At 46.3% G+C, this 17,442-nt stretch overlaps 1 protein-coding gene across 2 annotated transcripts in view; it reads right to left on the bottom strand.

Annotated features, from left to right (window-relative positions):
- Positions 1-17,442, bottom strand: part of ZZEF1 (zinc finger ZZ-type and EF-hand domain containing 1) — a 94,687-nt gene that overhangs the window by 9,571 nt on the left and 67,674 nt on the right. For both annotated transcript variants that reach the window (XM_074342559.1, XM_074342558.1), the window contains exons 37-49: positions 16,533-16,702; positions 13,718-13,868; positions 12,209-12,348; positions 11,605-11,882; positions 10,729-10,903; positions 10,063-10,195; positions 8,236-8,435; positions 6,612-6,731; positions 5,093-5,284; positions 4,142-4,242; positions 2,715-2,850; positions 2,261-2,620; positions 609-752 (exon numbers count right to left, since the gene is read on the bottom strand). In XM_074342559.1, the coding sequence (XP_074198660.1) occupies positions 609-752; positions 2,261-2,620; positions 2,715-2,850; positions 4,142-4,242; positions 5,093-5,284; positions 6,612-6,731; positions 8,236-8,435; positions 10,063-10,195; positions 10,729-10,903; positions 11,605-11,882; positions 12,209-12,348; positions 13,718-13,868; positions 16,533-16,702 (2,300 nt within the window). The remainder of the gene's footprint in view (positions 1-608; positions 753-2,260; positions 2,621-2,714; positions 2,851-4,141; positions 4,243-5,092; positions 5,285-6,611; positions 6,732-8,235; positions 8,436-10,062; positions 10,196-10,728; positions 10,904-11,604; positions 11,883-12,208; positions 12,349-13,717; positions 13,869-16,532; positions 16,703-17,442) is intronic.

Here is a 17,442-nt window from a genome sequence, read left to right as displayed (position 1 = left end):
TGCAAAACAAACCTTCAGCTGAGCAAAAATCATGTTCTAGATTAGTTTCTCTGTCACCTACCACTCCTGCTGTAAGGTGTCAGCCACTCGGAAGCTACGCCTGGCCAGCTCCAACATTTTGTAAAGAGCAAAGAGTTGCAAGTGGCACTAGGTCAATGAGAATAACTGAGGCCACCCTACGCCTGCCTCACCCAAACTCCTGCCTCTCCACCCAGGTACAAAGGGAAAAGATGCGGTTTTCCCGTTCTGGGTAATTAAACAAAGGGGTGGGGGTCTCCAACGTGTGGCCAGGTCATTAGGACATGGACAGAGTGAGGGACTCGCTCCAAGGAGCTTGCTGCAGGAAAAGTAAACTCTTCCCCAGGGCCAGGTGGCCAGCTGTTTTCTATTAAAACAAGGTCAAGAGAAGAGAGGACTTGTTTGTACAGAATCCTGGGACTGGCTTCAGGGAGGCAGATTGCTGCTGAGACTAAGGAAGCACTTTCTAGGCCAGGTCTGTCCCCGGGAAAAGAGCTGCTGTGGGAGTTGATGAGATTCATGCAACCCTTGCGGGCCCTGCCAGCCACACGCCCTGAGGCTGGGCGAGTCCGGCCGACCCCGGATCATACCTCGAAGTTGGTGTTGTTGTTATATGGGTGTTTCGACTCCCTCACTTGCACCTCCATTCCCGGCTCCTCCATGAACTGGCAGGCAGTCAGGGCCATTGTCCCCAGCATGTTTTCTCGGCAGCCTCGGAGCACCTTCTGCAGGATCTGGCGGCACACAGGCAGGGAACGTCAGGGCCGGCCAGTGGCAGGGCCACAGAGCTGCCCATCGGGAAGAAGGGAAAGTCTATTTCAACCCAATGCCCACCCAAAGGGGCTGGCATCTTCCTGGACCCGACGCCACCCCCAAAGCCAACCCCATCAGCCACTTCTCACTGGAATGGGCCCTTGCTGTAAATCAGGATGCTGCAGTCCCTTTGGGACACCACCACTTCAAGGAGGTCTAATAGAACCAATCAGACACGTTCCTGACCCCGAAGATCTGAGCCTGGCAGCGGGGTGGACGTACAGATGAGTGAGCTGCAGAATTAGGAGCTCCACGGGGCAAGAATGGGGGAGGACATGTTTGAGAAGGGGACCAGCAGGGGCAAAACTGCTCCCTTTTCCTCTTCCGAATGAGAAACACGGCTACAGCACACCTTCCCAAGTCTCCAAGGCCACGAGGCTAGGAAAGGACCTAGGGGACTGAGAAACCAGTGTCTTCAGATGGGCAGATTTAGGACTAGAGGATAAGTTCACTTGCTAAGGAATCCCCAAGTACTGCATGTGTGTGTGAGGGTGTGTGAGGGTGTGTGAGGGTGGCAAGGGGACATGGACGAAGAAGAAGGCAGCAAACGTGGCTCATTTGTGCACCTGGAAACTGGGAAGTTGGTGACAAAACTTTGTAGTTCAGCTAGAGGCCATGCCCAGGGCTCCCGAGTTCTGCTACGTGGGCCTCTTGGTTCTACACGGCAGGAGGTGGAAGAGATGCTTCCAGCCCTGTGACAGTTTGCTAACCCTGTACCACTCTTAAAGACCAAGTTGAAGATTTGATTTAAAAACAGAACAAAAAATGGTCTCATTTGTCAAACTGAAACTTAAAAATTAGAGCGCTGGACTTAAGAGAATGCACAGACTCTGGGGAGACCCCATATCTGCCACCCAGGAGCTGGGAGCCTCGGACAAGGCTTCGGGGCTTGACTTCTTCACCGACAAAACTTTCTCCAGGTCACAATGTAACACGGGGGTAAGTGCTGGCAGTGTCTGGGGTGGATATTCCAGAAACAATGGTTTAAAACAGAAGACACAAACCTTCCTGGAAGGTTTCCTGTATTACAGGAACAGGCTGTCAGAATCGTAATTAACCCTGTCCCCTGGACTTCACATTATGTGAGACCCTAGGGGACATGAAAAGAGACAGGCTAGCAAGGAGAGTTAAACTTGTAAGTGTGAAAACGAAAAAGGAAACTGTCAGGGTGGGTTTTGTGGGGTCGTTACTTCAAATACTTTGAGCACCAAGTCTGTGTAGGCCGGGAGCTCGGCTCCAGGCCAGTTCTTGGGAGCGCTCAGCAGGGACCCGACCCCGCCTTCATTGCATTCACATCTGTCCGGGAGCCACACAGTCACCTCAGTCCAGGAAGGCACTCACTAGAGGAAGCCTGTTCAAGGCCCCGAGGGGGTGGGGGGACGCTGAGACGCAAAGGAGGAGCGAGAGGGCTGAAAGTGCAATCAGTTACCTTCTCCCACTGGTGCTTTTCTTCCAGCTGCATGAACATGTCCAGAATGTAGGTCATGTGGGCAGGGCCGCTCAGCTCCAGGATGTCCTCGCTCACCGGCACGTGCCCGGGCCACTCCGCGAGCAAGGACGCGAGCACGTGGCGGGCGTACAGGACGGCCGTGGCCTCGTTCACGCGGAAGAGGTAGTCCCGCACGGCCCTCTTGCTCTTGCAGTTGAGCTCCTTGTGCAGCAGGGCGGCGCTCTTGCTGCGCCGCTGCTTGGCGTAGCTCTGCTGCAGCTCGCTCTCCGTGCTGGAGATCAGCTTCTGGGTCACGGGGTTTGCCTCGGCAGTGGCCTGCTCGCAGCGTGCGGGCCGGGACTGCAAGCCCAGAGAGCACCGTCACAGAGGCCCGGCCTTCTCACAACGGGGTGGGGTGGGGGCAGACCCTTGGTTCCCAGCTGGGGCCACGTACCAAGCAGGGTAAGATAATCATGTCTGTATCCACGGCTTTGGCGTTCTGCTCGTCCAGCCTCAGACTCCTACTAGGCTGCCACCTCTGAGCCAGGGTCCGGATCCTTTCATCCGTGGTGAGCTCGTCTCCGTCAAACCTGAGGACAGGCAGGGACACAAAGTTGGGGACATGAGTTACAGAAAGGTAAGATTTTAACCGGCAGTGAAATGTGTCAGAAGTGCTGATCAGAGTTATGCTCCTGTTACTTCGCAGTTACACATCATGTTCCATTATTTCCCAAACTAGATTCACGGCGTTCTAGTCATGCGTGCAGAGGTGCGCCCAGGGCAGAGATGAAAAGGGTCCATTCTCCTTCTCTTTTAGAAACAAAGTTCCCTGGAGTTGTAGTCAGAGACACAGCTAGAGACACCCTCCACCCCTGCCGCCACCCCGGAATTAGATGTAGCGACACGACTAGGTTCATGCCAACCAGAGGCTGGTGAGGCAACGCATGCCACTCCCGGAGCCTGCCCTCCAACAGCCGGGTTACGGAGGGGCTCCTGTCTCCACCGCCCCCCTTTCCTCTGAGCTGGAGAACAGAAGTGGTGTGGTGTGGGGAGCCAGCTCTGATGACACAGATGAGGACAACACCTGTGGGGCACGGGGTCACTTTGTGAAGCAGGCTGCCCACCCACGCTGGGCTGCTGCCTACCTCTGGACCGTTCCCTGAGAGGAAAAGCAAAGTCTGTCTTCTTTGACCATGGTGTTCTGTGCCCCACCTGATGAAACACTGCTTCATCTCACAGAGGATGTGAGGCAATAGACAAGAAATACAGAAATATGAAATAATAAAAGAAAAGAAAAATTAAATTGGAACTGGATATAAATTAGAATAGGAAGTCAAAACTAGGCTGTGGAGGATGGAGGAAGAGATTAGCTGCAGGTACACACAGTCCTCCCCAAAATTAAGAGCTGGGCCCAAGAACTAGCTCTGAATTTCCTGGTCAAAAGGAGGGGAATATTGTTAATTTTATAATAATCCTTAGGGAAAAACATAAAAATAATGTAAAGAAGTGAAAAAGCAAGCAAACAAAAGAACACTTTTGACCAGAATGTACCAGAAGCTCCTGCTCTGCACTGTCTCTCTGGGCTGCCACCTGAGGGAACTTTGGTGCCTGAGGCCATCTCTGCACCCATAATGAGTTTACTCCAAGAGGACGACTGCAAATGTCAATTCTTCCTAAAGGAGCACAGCTCAAAGATGAGCCGTGCGATGTAGTGCTGTCAGCTTTCGTGTCGCTTTATGAAGGACTGAAAGTAAAGTTCCCTGCTGCTCCTTGGCCTTTCAGGAGTTTTTATGCAGATCTTGTTGGCAGGTGGTAGACAGAGTCCTGCCCCCACTTGTTCCCTTGCTCACTACACTTCGGCTGCATCTAAACGTCCCTCACCTCTTCTGAACCTCCAGGAAGAAGGAGTCAGTCCTCTTCATCTGCAGTTCGTATATGGCCCGGAGAATGTGCAGAGGGGCATTGAGGGCGTCGTGAGCCATCTGGAGGCCACAGGCAGGAAGTAGAAGAGAGACAATTAGAAATGCTTCAACACATTATTGATAATCTGAACTCAAAAGTGATAAAAGAATTATTTTCTAAAGCTACCGCAAGTATAATTTAAGAACATCATTTGGTTGCATCATGCATGTGAAATTATAGTCCCTGAAACATGGATTGTAAAACCTGCATTACTATTATACATTCAAAGGAAAAGATAAAACATGGGAACCCCACCCCCCAAATCACACCAACAAAATGCAATGCTAACAGTCAATGATTTCTCAAACTGCATTCATTGCTAGCTTCTCTGTAGTGGCTGCCTTGCACTCAAGTCTGACAACTGGCACATAAATCTAAGTACTAGACTTTCTTTTCATGTTTTTAAAAACTGTACTTGCTTTCCTAACACCCACCCTATTATACTCTGTTTCCTCTTCACATAGTTAGACCCTTTGAAGTCCAAGCCCTCGGCCATTTTCACATCATTCTGAGGAACAGTGGATTATCCAGGGAAAGGAAGAGTATGTCTGAGAAACTGAGGACAGACTGTCACTTCGGGGTTTATGGATGGGCTTGAAGTTACATGCAAAATTTTACACGAGTATTTGCATGTGTATTTTATGGGAGAAACGATCTAAAGCTTTTGGGTCCATGACCATCCAACGTTAAGATCTCCTGCTGTGAGGGCTTTCCCATCCTTCAGTGAAGACAGACTGAGTCTTCAGGAGGTGCGTTCTCAGGACATCAGACTGAAGCATTTTCATGTGGAGGTTAAAACACAGTCCAAGCCAAAAAGAAGCCATTTCTTAGAGCCCCTTTCTCAATCCACACCATGACCCAAGAACGTACCAAGAAACATATCCTAGTGGGCTCGTCCAGGCTTTCGAGAGGGTCCAGCTTTTTCTGCTCTGGCTCCCCAGGGCTGCTGGCTGGCCGTTCCACCTCCTCCTCCTGGTCTCCCCGCTCATCCAGCTCCAGCTCCCCATGCTCAGCCAAAGTGCTGATCTCTTTTTTTGAGGAGTATAGCATGATGGACAAAATCTACATAGACAGAAAATCAGGCAGGGCAGGAACATGAGTGTTTAGTGGGTGAGAAGATCTTCAACCCTCAAAGGGTAGAAAATATTTGACATAACTTTTTAAAAGACATCAGAATTCACAAAAAGAATGTAAAATTAGAAAAGAAATATGAAAGCATGTTAGATTGTACTTATAATCAAAGAAATGCTAATTAAAACTACAAAGGACCTTTGCATTTATTAACTTTGCCACTGACAGTGTAAGTTGTTGTCATCCTTTTAGAATTATTTTGGTGAAATGTAAAGAGCTATACAAATGTTCGTAACTTTGACCCCACAACCTGTCTTTTAGGAATAATGTAAAATATGTAAAAAGTTATATTCATGATATAGTCAATGAAGCATTAATAATGGCAAAAAAACTGAAATCCAACTTTATGTATCCTATATAGCCATTAAAAATGGTGGTTATGAAAAGCAACCTAGAAAAACAGCCATCATATAACCTCAATTTATTTCAATACCATGTTCACTGTACAATCTAAAGCTACATATATAATATAGACACAGAAGGGAAAAATTAGAAAAAGGAACACAAAATACTAATGATAGCTGTGTTCAGGGGGTGAAATTCTGAGTTTTGCTTTGCTTTCTATTTTTCAAATTTTCTGAATATAAAAAATTTTTTAATTTAAAATATTTCATAAAGAACAGGAGCTCACATGCTTACTGGGTTATCCATTAATACGTTTCAGTATGTTTTTCTAAAACCTAACCGAATCCTCTTGTGGCCACTGAGAGCTGTTTCTTGGAGTTCAGGCCTCTGTGTGACTGAGACTGGCTGGCTGACCCCCTTCTACAAAGCAATGGCCTTTTCTGACCTACAGCTGGCACCTGGCACAGAAACGCCGCAGGAAACCACAGTAATTCCACTAGGAAAAATCGAAGGCCAACAAGGAGTAGTAATAAAATAAAAATTATCAACTAAAACCCTACATAAAATAAACTTAACTCAGGACAAATTTAGAAATGGATTTAGTTCCTTTAGCTCAAAGGAACTTTAAAAGGAAATAATAATTCAAGGGCATACTTTATTACCATGATATAATGGTCAACCATGTGTTTCCATAAAATACTCCTCTTCCAATATTCTTTGAACAAACATCAAATTCATTCTCCCTGACAGGGAGGACAAGTGTCCTAATTTTTATTTCCAAAAGGGAAGACACATATAAAACACTGTTTTAATGACTGCATGGGGCAGAAGCAGCTATGACTGACTATGGTTCTGATGCCCAGGCCAGTAAACCTGCAGCAGAAGCAGCGACAGGAGTCACCCCGTCCCTTACTTCCAGGTCTCGGAGGAGCCACGTTTTACTGAAGCCGGTCCCTTTGCTGCACTTTTTCACCAGCAGCTTCAGCAAATCAGTCTGAAGGAAGGTGGCATGGGTCTCTTCAAAACCGTGAGCCTGCCCAACAGAAAAAGAAGGATTTGCAACTGTCTCAGAGTGAAGGTAAGGGTCCCTCAAGGAGGAGCACACCTCTGTCCGAGCCCATCTCAGCGAGTGGCCCAAGTTCACCTTCTGGTGAAAACTCCAGAGTCAGCAGGAAGGACGACACTCTGAACCAGAGCCATAACCCAAGTCTGTTCACTCACTGTCTAATTCATTCACCCAGCACATACTTCTGAAGCCTAGGACGTCCGGTGTGCTAAGTCCTATGCTAAGAACAGAGGTTTCATGTTCCTCTCCTGAGCTCTACCTTCCAAAAGCTTCCCGCTGCTTTATGGACCATGATTCAAGTCCCAAATCACGACTGACAAGGCCCCACTGACTCCCCGCCTGCCTGTCTCAGCTCCCTCTCTGGCACTGTCCCAAAGCCCTAGGGTGTTCTTTCTGTTCCCTGACAACAAGGCCTGCTCCTGGGCTTGGAGTTTGCTCTCTCTCGGCATGAGATGCTCTGCCCAGACTCCTTATCTATCACCCCAAATTTCACCTCCTCAGAAACGCTCTTTCTGACTCATGGTGGTTTTCCTTGCAGGCTCTTTGGTGTCTCTCTTACAGTTTAGGCCGAAAACTCCATGACAGCAGGGAACTTCTTTCTAGTTCAACACTACAAACTCAGTTCCATGTGGCACTTGGTGCTCGACAAATATTTACAGAATGAAGGATTCAAAGACAGAAATGGTCTCTGCCCTCGGGGAGTTTCTTTTTTCTTTCCTACTATAACAAAGACAATTAAAACAACAGCAGATCGTGATAAATGCCATGAAATCAACAAACAGCAGATGTGTGGTCTTATCCCTAAAACTATAAATTCTCAGGGCTGGGATCCCATCTAGTCCAACCTCCCTGTGATGCCTGAGTCCTTCCATGGCCTCCTTGCTGGTGATGCCAAACTCAAGGAACTCATAAGCTTTCCAAGTGAAATCCTTCCTTGGTGGCTAGTTCTTGGGAAGATCATCCTAAAAGTGACCCCTTCCTCCCTATCAATGCCCTCAGGTGGCAGAAGAATCATGTTCCCCAAAAGTCAGGGCTTCCCATCTACATGTCAGCCATCGCCCGGCTCCTTAACTTGTCTGCCTCCTCTCACACCAACTGTCCAACCTACCACTCAAACAACCCAAAGATATTAGCCCCCTTTATTCTTCCTATGTTGAACCAGAAGGAGCTGTGGTTCAAAAGGAAGAGGGAAACTGTTCAGTACATTTTTCTCCGCATCCTCCAAGGTTACGTGCCCATTAGGCAATAGCACCTGGTTCCACAAGGCAGTACAGAAAAATTACAGAGAACCAACTATTTGGAAAATTCTGTTTAAGTTATCCTTGTGCAAGGCCCCAACCATTTCTAAAAATAATCAAGATCGTAGGGCTAACCATCCATCGAGATCAGACGGTATTTCCTTCTAGTCAATACCCTGCAGGTGTTAAATCACAGCCAGATTCATTAGCAAATGGAAGAAGCTCACCATTACCTTTAGTGTTTTGTATAATCCTTTAAGGGCCAGGGACAGGACCCAAGTTGCTTCCACTGCCTCAGGACAATGGCTGTCCATGCTGGTCTGCAGAAGGTGACTGGCAATAAAGGCAAAGTGCTGGGAGTACTGGCTCAGCTGGGCCTGAGAGTCGCTGCATTCCTGTCCTCCTCCTTTCTGGACCAGCTGGTAGTCCTTCACTGCAGGGTGATGTCAGGCAGGGAAAGAAAGGCACAAAAAGCACAGTTAATGCTCCCTTCCTGCAGCTACCTTTCCTCCCCAGGAATGTGCCTTACTGAAGCAAGAACTGCTGACCCAAACCCACAAACCTCCCTGGCTTCAAACTTAGCCATCATATTTAAGGCCAGCTTGCAGCTGAGCACAGAAATGGTACTGGGCCACCTAACTCACCAAGCAACTGAGAAAGACAATTCACACTCCTGCTAGTCACACACACAGGTGGTCTCCAAAGGAGTTACAGGAAGTTCTTAAATACAGCACCCATGAGGTTTTGGTAACTTGGGTCTTTTCTTTATTGTTTCCTAGACTGCCCAGCCAGAGATTTATCAATTTATTTGATCTTTTCCAAGGACCAGCTTTTGGTTTCATTGATTTTTCTCTGTTATTTCTTTCTTTTTTTTTTCAGCTTCTATGATTTCTATCTTTATCATTATTAATTTCCTTATTTCTTTTTGCTTTGGGTTTAATTTGTTCTTTCTTTTTCTGGTTTCCTTAGGGGAAAGGCAACTGCTACTGCATGCTAGGTTCAGAGAAATTAAAGACGTACATTTTATAAGACCTAAATTTATCCCACAAACGAATGGAGAGGTATGCCGTGCTCCAGGTCAAAAGACTCAATATTGTTATGATGTCAGGTCTCCCAAATGGGTCTGCAGAGTCAACGCAATGCCAAACCCCCAGCAGGGTCTTTAACAGAAACTGACAAGCTGATTCTAAAATTTATTCAGAAAGACAAAGGAACTGGACTAGCCAAAACAATTCTGAAAAAGAGTGACAAAGTAGGAGGACCTGATTTCAATACTTAGTATGACTCTACAATAGTGAAGGCAAAGTATTTGAGTAAGGACAGATATACAGATTAATGGAACATAACAGAATCAATCCACAAATAGACACAAACATATGTGGGTCAGTTAATTTTCACAAAGTTGCCAAGACAGTTCAACGGAGAAAGAATAGTCTGTTCAACTAATGGTCCTAGAACAACAGCATGGTCATATGCAATAAAATAAAATAAATAAACATTAGCTTTTATATTGCAACATACATAAAAATAGCACAGACAGTACCTAATGCTGAAGCTGACTGAAAAGCAGATTATCTCAGGAGCACAACTGGGCACATAAATACTCCAGATTGTTTGGGATTTGGCAAATTAAATCAAAAGGGCACTTATGATGTGCCTTCACTGTTCTATCGATGAAACACAATGCAAAGTGACATGAATGCCATTTGACGTCACTCTACATTCATGTAGCCACCTGACTCCACCATACATTTAAATTACTTATGAGAAAACAAATGACACTGGCAAATGGAAAAACTAAATGTTTAGAACCTAAACATCTGGCTAACCAAAAAGCACAGAACCATATATACAGAGTAACAGTGTAAAAAGGGTCTTCAAATTGGTCTCAATTCAACCACATCATTTAAGAGATAAGGAAAAAGAAGTTCAGGGAGCTGTAACTTGTTTTTTAAAAAATCACACGCAGGGGCAAGAACCAAGATCTCTTCCTTGATTTTAGGGTATACAGAGACTACACAACTTCTCCCATTCTTAGAAAAAATAATTATGCTTAGGACCTGTTTTCCGCTTCCGGGTTTTGACATCGACGATCACAGCCCTGTTCTTCTCAGTAAAGTGCTTCAAGATGATCACGTTATGTGGTTCGTTGGCATTATCCATGTAAACACAGCGGGTCCCCACACAGAGGACCTGAGCATGACAAAGAGAGACAGAAAAGGCAACTCAACAGGACACAGAGCACAGCACAGTTCCTCTGGCTTGTGCTGCTGAGTCCAATAAGCACTCTAGGGTAGGGCTCTACCCATCTCTAAGTTCAGGGCCTGGCGCACGCCTGGCATAGAACTAGTTTAAGTGCTTGCTGGATGAAGCCATGTTTTCATAGTCCTCTTAGTCCCAATCAGTTGAGAGATATGAAGATAAGAAATGAGTTCAAGATTAGAAACGAGCCAAAGTGAAAAACAATTGTACCTCAAGGTTCTCTATAATTTAATATATTACAGTTAACCTATTATTCAAGGCCAAGTACTGGCTAATAAAACGGTTCAAATGGCTAAATTATTAAAAATGTTAAACAAATCACCCCATAATCTTGAATATATGCCAGTACGGTAAAAGCAAGTTATATAACTAAAGGAAAAGAACTTCCAAAGATAGATGTTACAGAGGCTGTGATGTGCATGGTGAAGATGGGAAGAGGAAGCCAGGCCTTCAGAGTGGCGCACCTGGGGGAAGCCGACCAGCACGAGCAGCGTGAAGATGTTGGTGTGCTTCAGCTGGAAAGGCAGCTGCTTGATGCAGTGGTCCGTGAAGGCGGCGATGACCTCACGCCACAGAGGGGCGCTGTTGAGTGACCGCAGGATCTCCGCCATGGAGCACGCCCAGTCCAAGCCCACCCGGCTGGAAGGCAAGAGCCCCATTAGATGTTAGCGCCCAGGTTCCAAACTCAACTCATCAGAGCTCGATATACTCCAAGGCAGATCCAGAAGCATGCTAATGAGCCATTCATTAATTCGTTCAGAAACTACCAGAATGATGCTTTCCATATAATGGTAAGTAGAGAATAAATCAAGATCTATTACTCACACTCAGTCCACAGCTATGTTTAAAAAAAAATCTCTGTAAAGGGTCACACACTCGTGCGTGCTTGTGCACACTCACAATCATGCAAAGAAAAAAAGCCTGGAAAGAAATGTATTAAAACAGCACCAGATGCACTGACATAGTGCAAGCCAGGGTGATTTTGTTTTCTTCATTTCTGTTTTCCAAATTTGGTATTGGGATTATGCTACTTTTACAATAAAAACAGATCTATTTTCTTCAACCTCAAAGCCTACATTTACTACTCTCAGGAAAAAAAAAACCAGAGTATCTATCACGAGAGAGAGTTGAATCAGCAGACAGTACCCAGGCTGCACAGCTGTTTTAATGTGGGTTTTAAAAGCACAGTTTTAATGTCGGCTGACAGCATTGCTAATAAAATGAATTCTAGTCTCACAAAAGGTTCCTGCACAGTACTGCAGCACACTGAAATTAATCAACAGCAGGACCACTGACTTAAAGAAACGAACAGCAAGCTGGGGTAGAGTGGGGGTGGCTACCTGTCCAGACACACAGCTCCCAGGCTGAAGAGCAGGTGCGTGGTCTTCCAGCCATCCGGCACGATGGAACTGTCCCCAGCCGCAAACAGGTTGTGTTTGGCTGAGAGGACCTTGGTCACTGCGGCATCTACCTCCGCTGGTAAAAGGCGGATGATTAACTGGCCGAGAAGGCCCAGGGTGAGGTGGTAGGTTTCGTTTAGGTGGCCCGCGTTTGAGATAACGACCTGAAACATGAGTGGGAGCACGTGCTCCAGGTCTATCAGGGGGACCATGGGGTCCTGTCAAAAGAGGGAGAAAAACCTGTATAATACAAATCCACATAATCATACCAACTAAACACCCATTTCCTGTACTATTTACAACTGGCCTGGTGCCAAAGGAATTGCACTGTGCCTTTCATAAATGGCACAGGTACAACTGACTGCGAAATAAACATTCTCAGGTATCAGCTCACCATCCTGCTTCTAATTTATACTCCTACCCACAGGGTACAGATGACTACAACTAACAGCTAATTTCAGTACATGGCTTTCCAAAAATTTTTTCTATGCATAACACTCCCCACCCCACCCCACTCATTTTTTTAAAGTTGTTCGTCTCTTACCGAGTTTAAGGGAGGTAACATGGCTGCCAGTAATCCCAAAATCCTCTTCTGGGAACACTCAGCAAACACCTGCTCAGGGCTTGGAGTAACTGCCTTTTCCTCAACAGGCTTCTGAGAAGATGCTTCTGAATTTTCAGCATCTGAGTTGTGAAACATGTGTAACATCAAACATCAAACTTTCAGATTCTGCCAGGTTCTGTGTACGTATGGTGGCAAGTAAAGCACTGCACTGCCCCCTGTGAGGCTACAGAATAAAGCTGGGACTCCAGCCTGCCCTGGTCGCCCTATTTCAACATCGAGCCTGCCCTTCGAGCTCTCCCAGCCCCTCTGCCTGCCCCATTCCCCTGCTCTTTCATGCTCATAGCATTTAATTACCTTTTAACATACCATATCACTGAGATTGGTTTTTATTGCCTGCCTTCCCTTCTAGACTTTTGTTTTTTTAATGATGTATCACAAACACTTAGAAATGCTTCTGGAGCACAGCAGGTACTCAATAAATACTTCATAAGTGAATAAACTGTATGTGAACCAGGATGTCGATCCTAAGTTGGAATCAGACCAGAGTGGATTTTGATGACCTGGATTGACATGGAGTGTCAGATTGTTTTCTGGAACTTAGAGTTACACGCCCTGCAGAGAAGAGCAGCAGCCCTTCTGAGAGCTGGCCCCCCAGACAGGGCAGGATGCCAGGGCTCACCCTGCCTCCACCACAGAGCGGGCGTGTGCGAAGGATCCTGCCTCCCTGGGATGCCCTAGGAGGAGGCCGTCTCCTCAGCCCACAGCACCTCCATCTCCTGGCCCTTCGATCTTCCTACCACACAGCTGACCTTCCCGCTGCATCCCCAGGCAGGCATCTGAGGGCCTCCACAGCAGAGTGCACAGCTCCTCTCCGGTTCCCCCTTCCAGTGCTCCATGCCCTCCTTGCACACCTGCCCGAGAGACTCCTCCCTGGATTCATCTGGGGGTTCCCACTCGTGTTTTCTTTCTGCCCTGAATGTCCTTCCCCACTGCAGGTCCTAGCACAGTCAAGGTCCCTGCCCTTCTTTACAAGAGCTTTATGGGGACACAACTTGTTCCAGTTAGATTCCAATTACTGCTAATACCCACTCACACCTCTCTTCTGGACAGAGTCACATTCCATCTAAAGTTACAGTTACAGGCACCTTTGTCTTAAACCCTCCCAGACTGCCAGACTGTAAGCTCCGTGAGGGCAGGAGCTATGTGTCTATTTGTCTGACTTGGTCCCTGTTTCATCCCCAGGGTCTAGCACAGTGCCTGGCACATGGAAGGCACTCAGTAAATTAGGGAGTAAGCAAAATAGGAAAGCAGGTAACATGCAGAAAAGATGGCTTTCAAAGTGTTATCAGTACCATCTGATGCAGAACTGAGAAACCGGGTACCCCCGGTGCTAGCCAATTTTAAACTGTGTGCAAGAAATAACTCAGGGCTGGGTATGCATGCATTTTAAGATGAAAGAGATCAAAGTAACTGTCAAAGAGTCTTTACCTGGAAGTCCTGTAGGTGTGCTAGCATCTGCAGGTGAGTCTGAAATTTGAGTCTGGCATGAAGGATCCTTCATTAATGCTCCACCTTTATCTGCCTTACTTCTCAGTTTGCAATCTAAAGGTCTGACTTCCTTAGGAACATCTCTCTTCCCCTAAAAAAAAAAGGGTGATTGTAAAAGAATGAAGGCTTGTTTCTTGTAATAAAAGTTTGTTAACATAATGCAATTTTAAAAATCATTAGTCAATCAGTCTTCACAAGCTAAAATACTTCTGAATTCCATTGGACAGTATCCCTTGTTTCTGATGGTAAATCTGTACTCACTGCATCACATCTCCCAAACATCCTCCAAACGTGGCTCTGTGGGAGGCTGCAGTCACATAAGCAATGGCTCCATCACAAACCCCTAACATGCTCTATTTCTCTTTCAGAGGCCAAGTGTGCAAAGTTCTTCTCTTGGGGAAAAAGGGAAAATACAAAGGTGTGGATTTCCTTCTAGCACACCAAGCTGACTTACACTTTTGAGAATTCTATTTTGGCAGGGAGACTTAAGAAGGAGGACCTCATTGGATCTCGGAGGGTTTTCTGGGCTCAAGAGTCCGGCAGTGAGCTGCCCAGACCAGCAGGGTGACAGTCCGCGGCCTGAATTTCCTCAGGAGTCACTCAGAGTCACCCCCAAAATCCCCTGCACTCCCTGGCCCTGAGGGTGCTTTCCCCTGTTGTCACACAGGCTTATAAGTGGAAACCAGGCCATGTAGGAGGTCTTCTGTGCATGGAGGAGCCTGGGAAGGCCAGGACACCCTGGAGCCGAGGGTGGAGCACAGTATAACACCAAACGCTCATGAGAAGACCCTGGCGTCCCCCAGTGGCAGCTGACCTGTCTTCCCCTCTCTGGACACTGTAACCTTGACACCAATCCTACACTTGACAGCCCTCTAAGAAAACTGATTATAAGATTGTCCAAAGAGGGGACCGAGACTGGGAGAGCTACTTGCCTTGTTAAAAATGTACCCTCTCAAAAGATCTCCAACACCATATGCTCTGTACTCTGCAGCCCTCTGTGACAACAACGCAATTCCAGCTCTGGCAAACAGTGTTAGTCCTGATCACTCCTGTTATTGCAGGACTCCAGAGGGCCGCTGCAGCTGCTTCGCAGGGCACTCAAGGGGCCTCATTACTGGCCAGAGGCCACTGCAGGCAGAATCCCTCTGGCTGAAGTTGGTTTCTCAGTTGTTTAAAACAAAAAGTACCTCTAGGCATTAGAGGGAAGATACCTTTAACAGGACCTAGGATTGGCTAGAAACACATGGGAGTTCAAAAGCAAGTGATGTGCACTAAGGGCCTAAATAGGATATGGTCATTAGGGCCATCATAGTGGGGACATTCAGGTTCTATTGTGGGGAAAGTACTGAAGACTGCAGTTTGCTAGACAGAAGCCTAAGAGACAGAGACAGAGGCAGGGTACCCTGGATGCACCCAGCTGTTGATGGGAAGAGGACCCCAATAGCGGGGACACTTCAGGAATAAACATAACACCCTGGGAGTTCCTTAGAAAAAGGCTGATTCCAGTCCCTAGACAGGGAAAGCCTAAGATAAACATCTTTTTGTATCAAAAATTAAGGAAGCGCTCAAAGAATAGTGGAGACGTATCAAAAGACACAAAAGCCAGCTGGAAAGGAATTTCCACTGGCCAAACATGGCACAATTTGAGCATCAAAATAAATGATAAAAAGTAATAGATTTTAACCCATTGAATACAAAATTCATCGAGTCTATTCTAATATAAATAAATAAGTAATTACATGAATTACATGGGGAGCATAGTGTTGGTGGCATATTACGAGATGCTGGGAGCTCACAAGAAGATAGTTATTCCCAGACTCGAGGATGAAGGCTGCAGATTTATCCTGTCTTTACTGATGACATTTCCTCCACCCCAGCGTAATCTGTGGGTTGGTAAAATGCTGCATGGAGAAGGGGTTTTGTGGTCAAAACAGGCTTGAAGGTTGTAATGTTGCCTGTCTTGTGCTGGCTCTTTGGCTGAATGAAGCTACTAGAATTTTCAAGTTTTTGCCAGCCATCTTTGCTTTTGTCTTCCTCTAAATGACAGTGGGATCCCAGTGAGCCATAACCAGCAAATGGGGATCCCTGAACCAGTTAATACAACAGAACCAGAGCACAAACAGCAGCAGGTCCTGAGGCAAAGCCAGAGGGCATGTATAGCATCAGCTCAAGCTTCAGAGGCAGCATCGCAGAAGCTGTGTGGTGCTCTTCCACTTTAATGTCACTGTCACAGCTCCCACTGGAATCCAGAAAGGCCTATTTCTATTTCTCTAAGCAGATGTAAACTGCTAAAAACTACACATGTGAACTACTTGGTAACTAATAAGCACTGAGTATCACCAATTTGGTGGCGGAATATAAAAACAGCTTCACGTATATCGTGTTCACCATGGGCCAGGAACCTATCTCTTTAGGCGCATAATCTTCAGTTCTTCTAAAAACCACAGGAGGCAGGTAACAGGAGTAGTTAGCACTGCAGGGAACTTGCTGCGAACACTGTTTTAAGCACTTTACAGACATTAACTCAACGTGTGTAATGCATGTAAATCCTCACAACCCTAAGGAATAGGTATTATTAACACTCCATTTTACCGATGAGAAAACTGAAGTGAAGAGTTTGTGGTGAGGTGCCCACGCTCTGACAGAGCAGGGATCTGGGCCACGAGCCCATGCCCTGAACCCCTCTGCTCTGCTGCCGCGTTGTGAAAGCTCTGAGCCCACCTGCGATTCTGCGCAGGAAAGAACCGTTACTCACCCTGCAGCGCACAGAAGGGCCCGCGTCGGTTGCCTCTGCAGCCGCCTTGCTGGCTTTCTTCTCTAGCGGCTCCTCCGGTGCTCGGGAGGGCACGGTGCCTGGCGGGGCCTGATCTTCTGCAGTAGAGTCACCATCTGGCAATATACCCAGAAGAGCTAGAGCTTTAAGACCTGCGTGGGAAGCAAGTAAGAGTGGTTAGAAGTTTTTTAACAAGGGTTATTTCCTGCAAATGCTGTAAGTCAATTTGCTACTATATGGAAATCAATGGCTGAGTTCTCCACAAACTGAACCAGTTTCAACCCAAACCTCCCTGGCTGCCCAAATCTACTCAGCTCTTGATTTCAGACTCCAGGAGTTTCAACTGTGGGGGATACTGGTGCTTTATTACTGACAGAGGATAAAAGATGTAACAGGATTGTCTGTTTAGAAAATCATAAACATTGAAACTTTATAGCAGCCCCACACAACTAGACTTCTAAGTTCCCACTGACAAATAGATAACAAAATAGCTTGGAAGCACTGGTGGTTACCCACCTGCTACTTCACCCAAGTCTGAATTCCCTAACGTTTACTAGAATGAGGGGTCAGTCCATTACTCTGAAAGGAATTTGAGTGTCTCAGAAGTTTAACATTCACATTTTTCTCCTTGGCCCCGCTCAGTAAAGTCAAAGTCATCTAGGTATTTTCTTAGTCAAACTATTTAGTTATAAACAGCTCTCATCTAGAACACAATTGTGTGGAAACAGATTTGTGCTCCAGGCTAAAAAATGGCTGCATTCCTTTGACAGTGTTAAGTCTGGTGTATTCAGATGCTAAATACTTCATCCCCAGATGTCAAAAGTTTTAATTGTTAATTTTTTTTTATATCTTCATGTAAATATTTTAGAGAAACTAAATGCTACTTTAACCC

This window comes from Camelus bactrianus, chromosome 16, assembly GCF_048773025.1.
Source record: "Camelus bactrianus isolate YW-2024 breed Bactrian camel chromosome 16, ASM4877302v1, whole genome shotgun sequence".
In the NCBI taxonomy this organism is placed as follows: Eukaryota; Metazoa; Chordata; class Mammalia; order Artiodactyla; family Camelidae; genus Camelus; species Camelus bactrianus.
The sequence above is the reverse complement of the archived record's forward strand: the minus strand, read 5'-3'. Positions and strand labels throughout refer to the sequence as shown.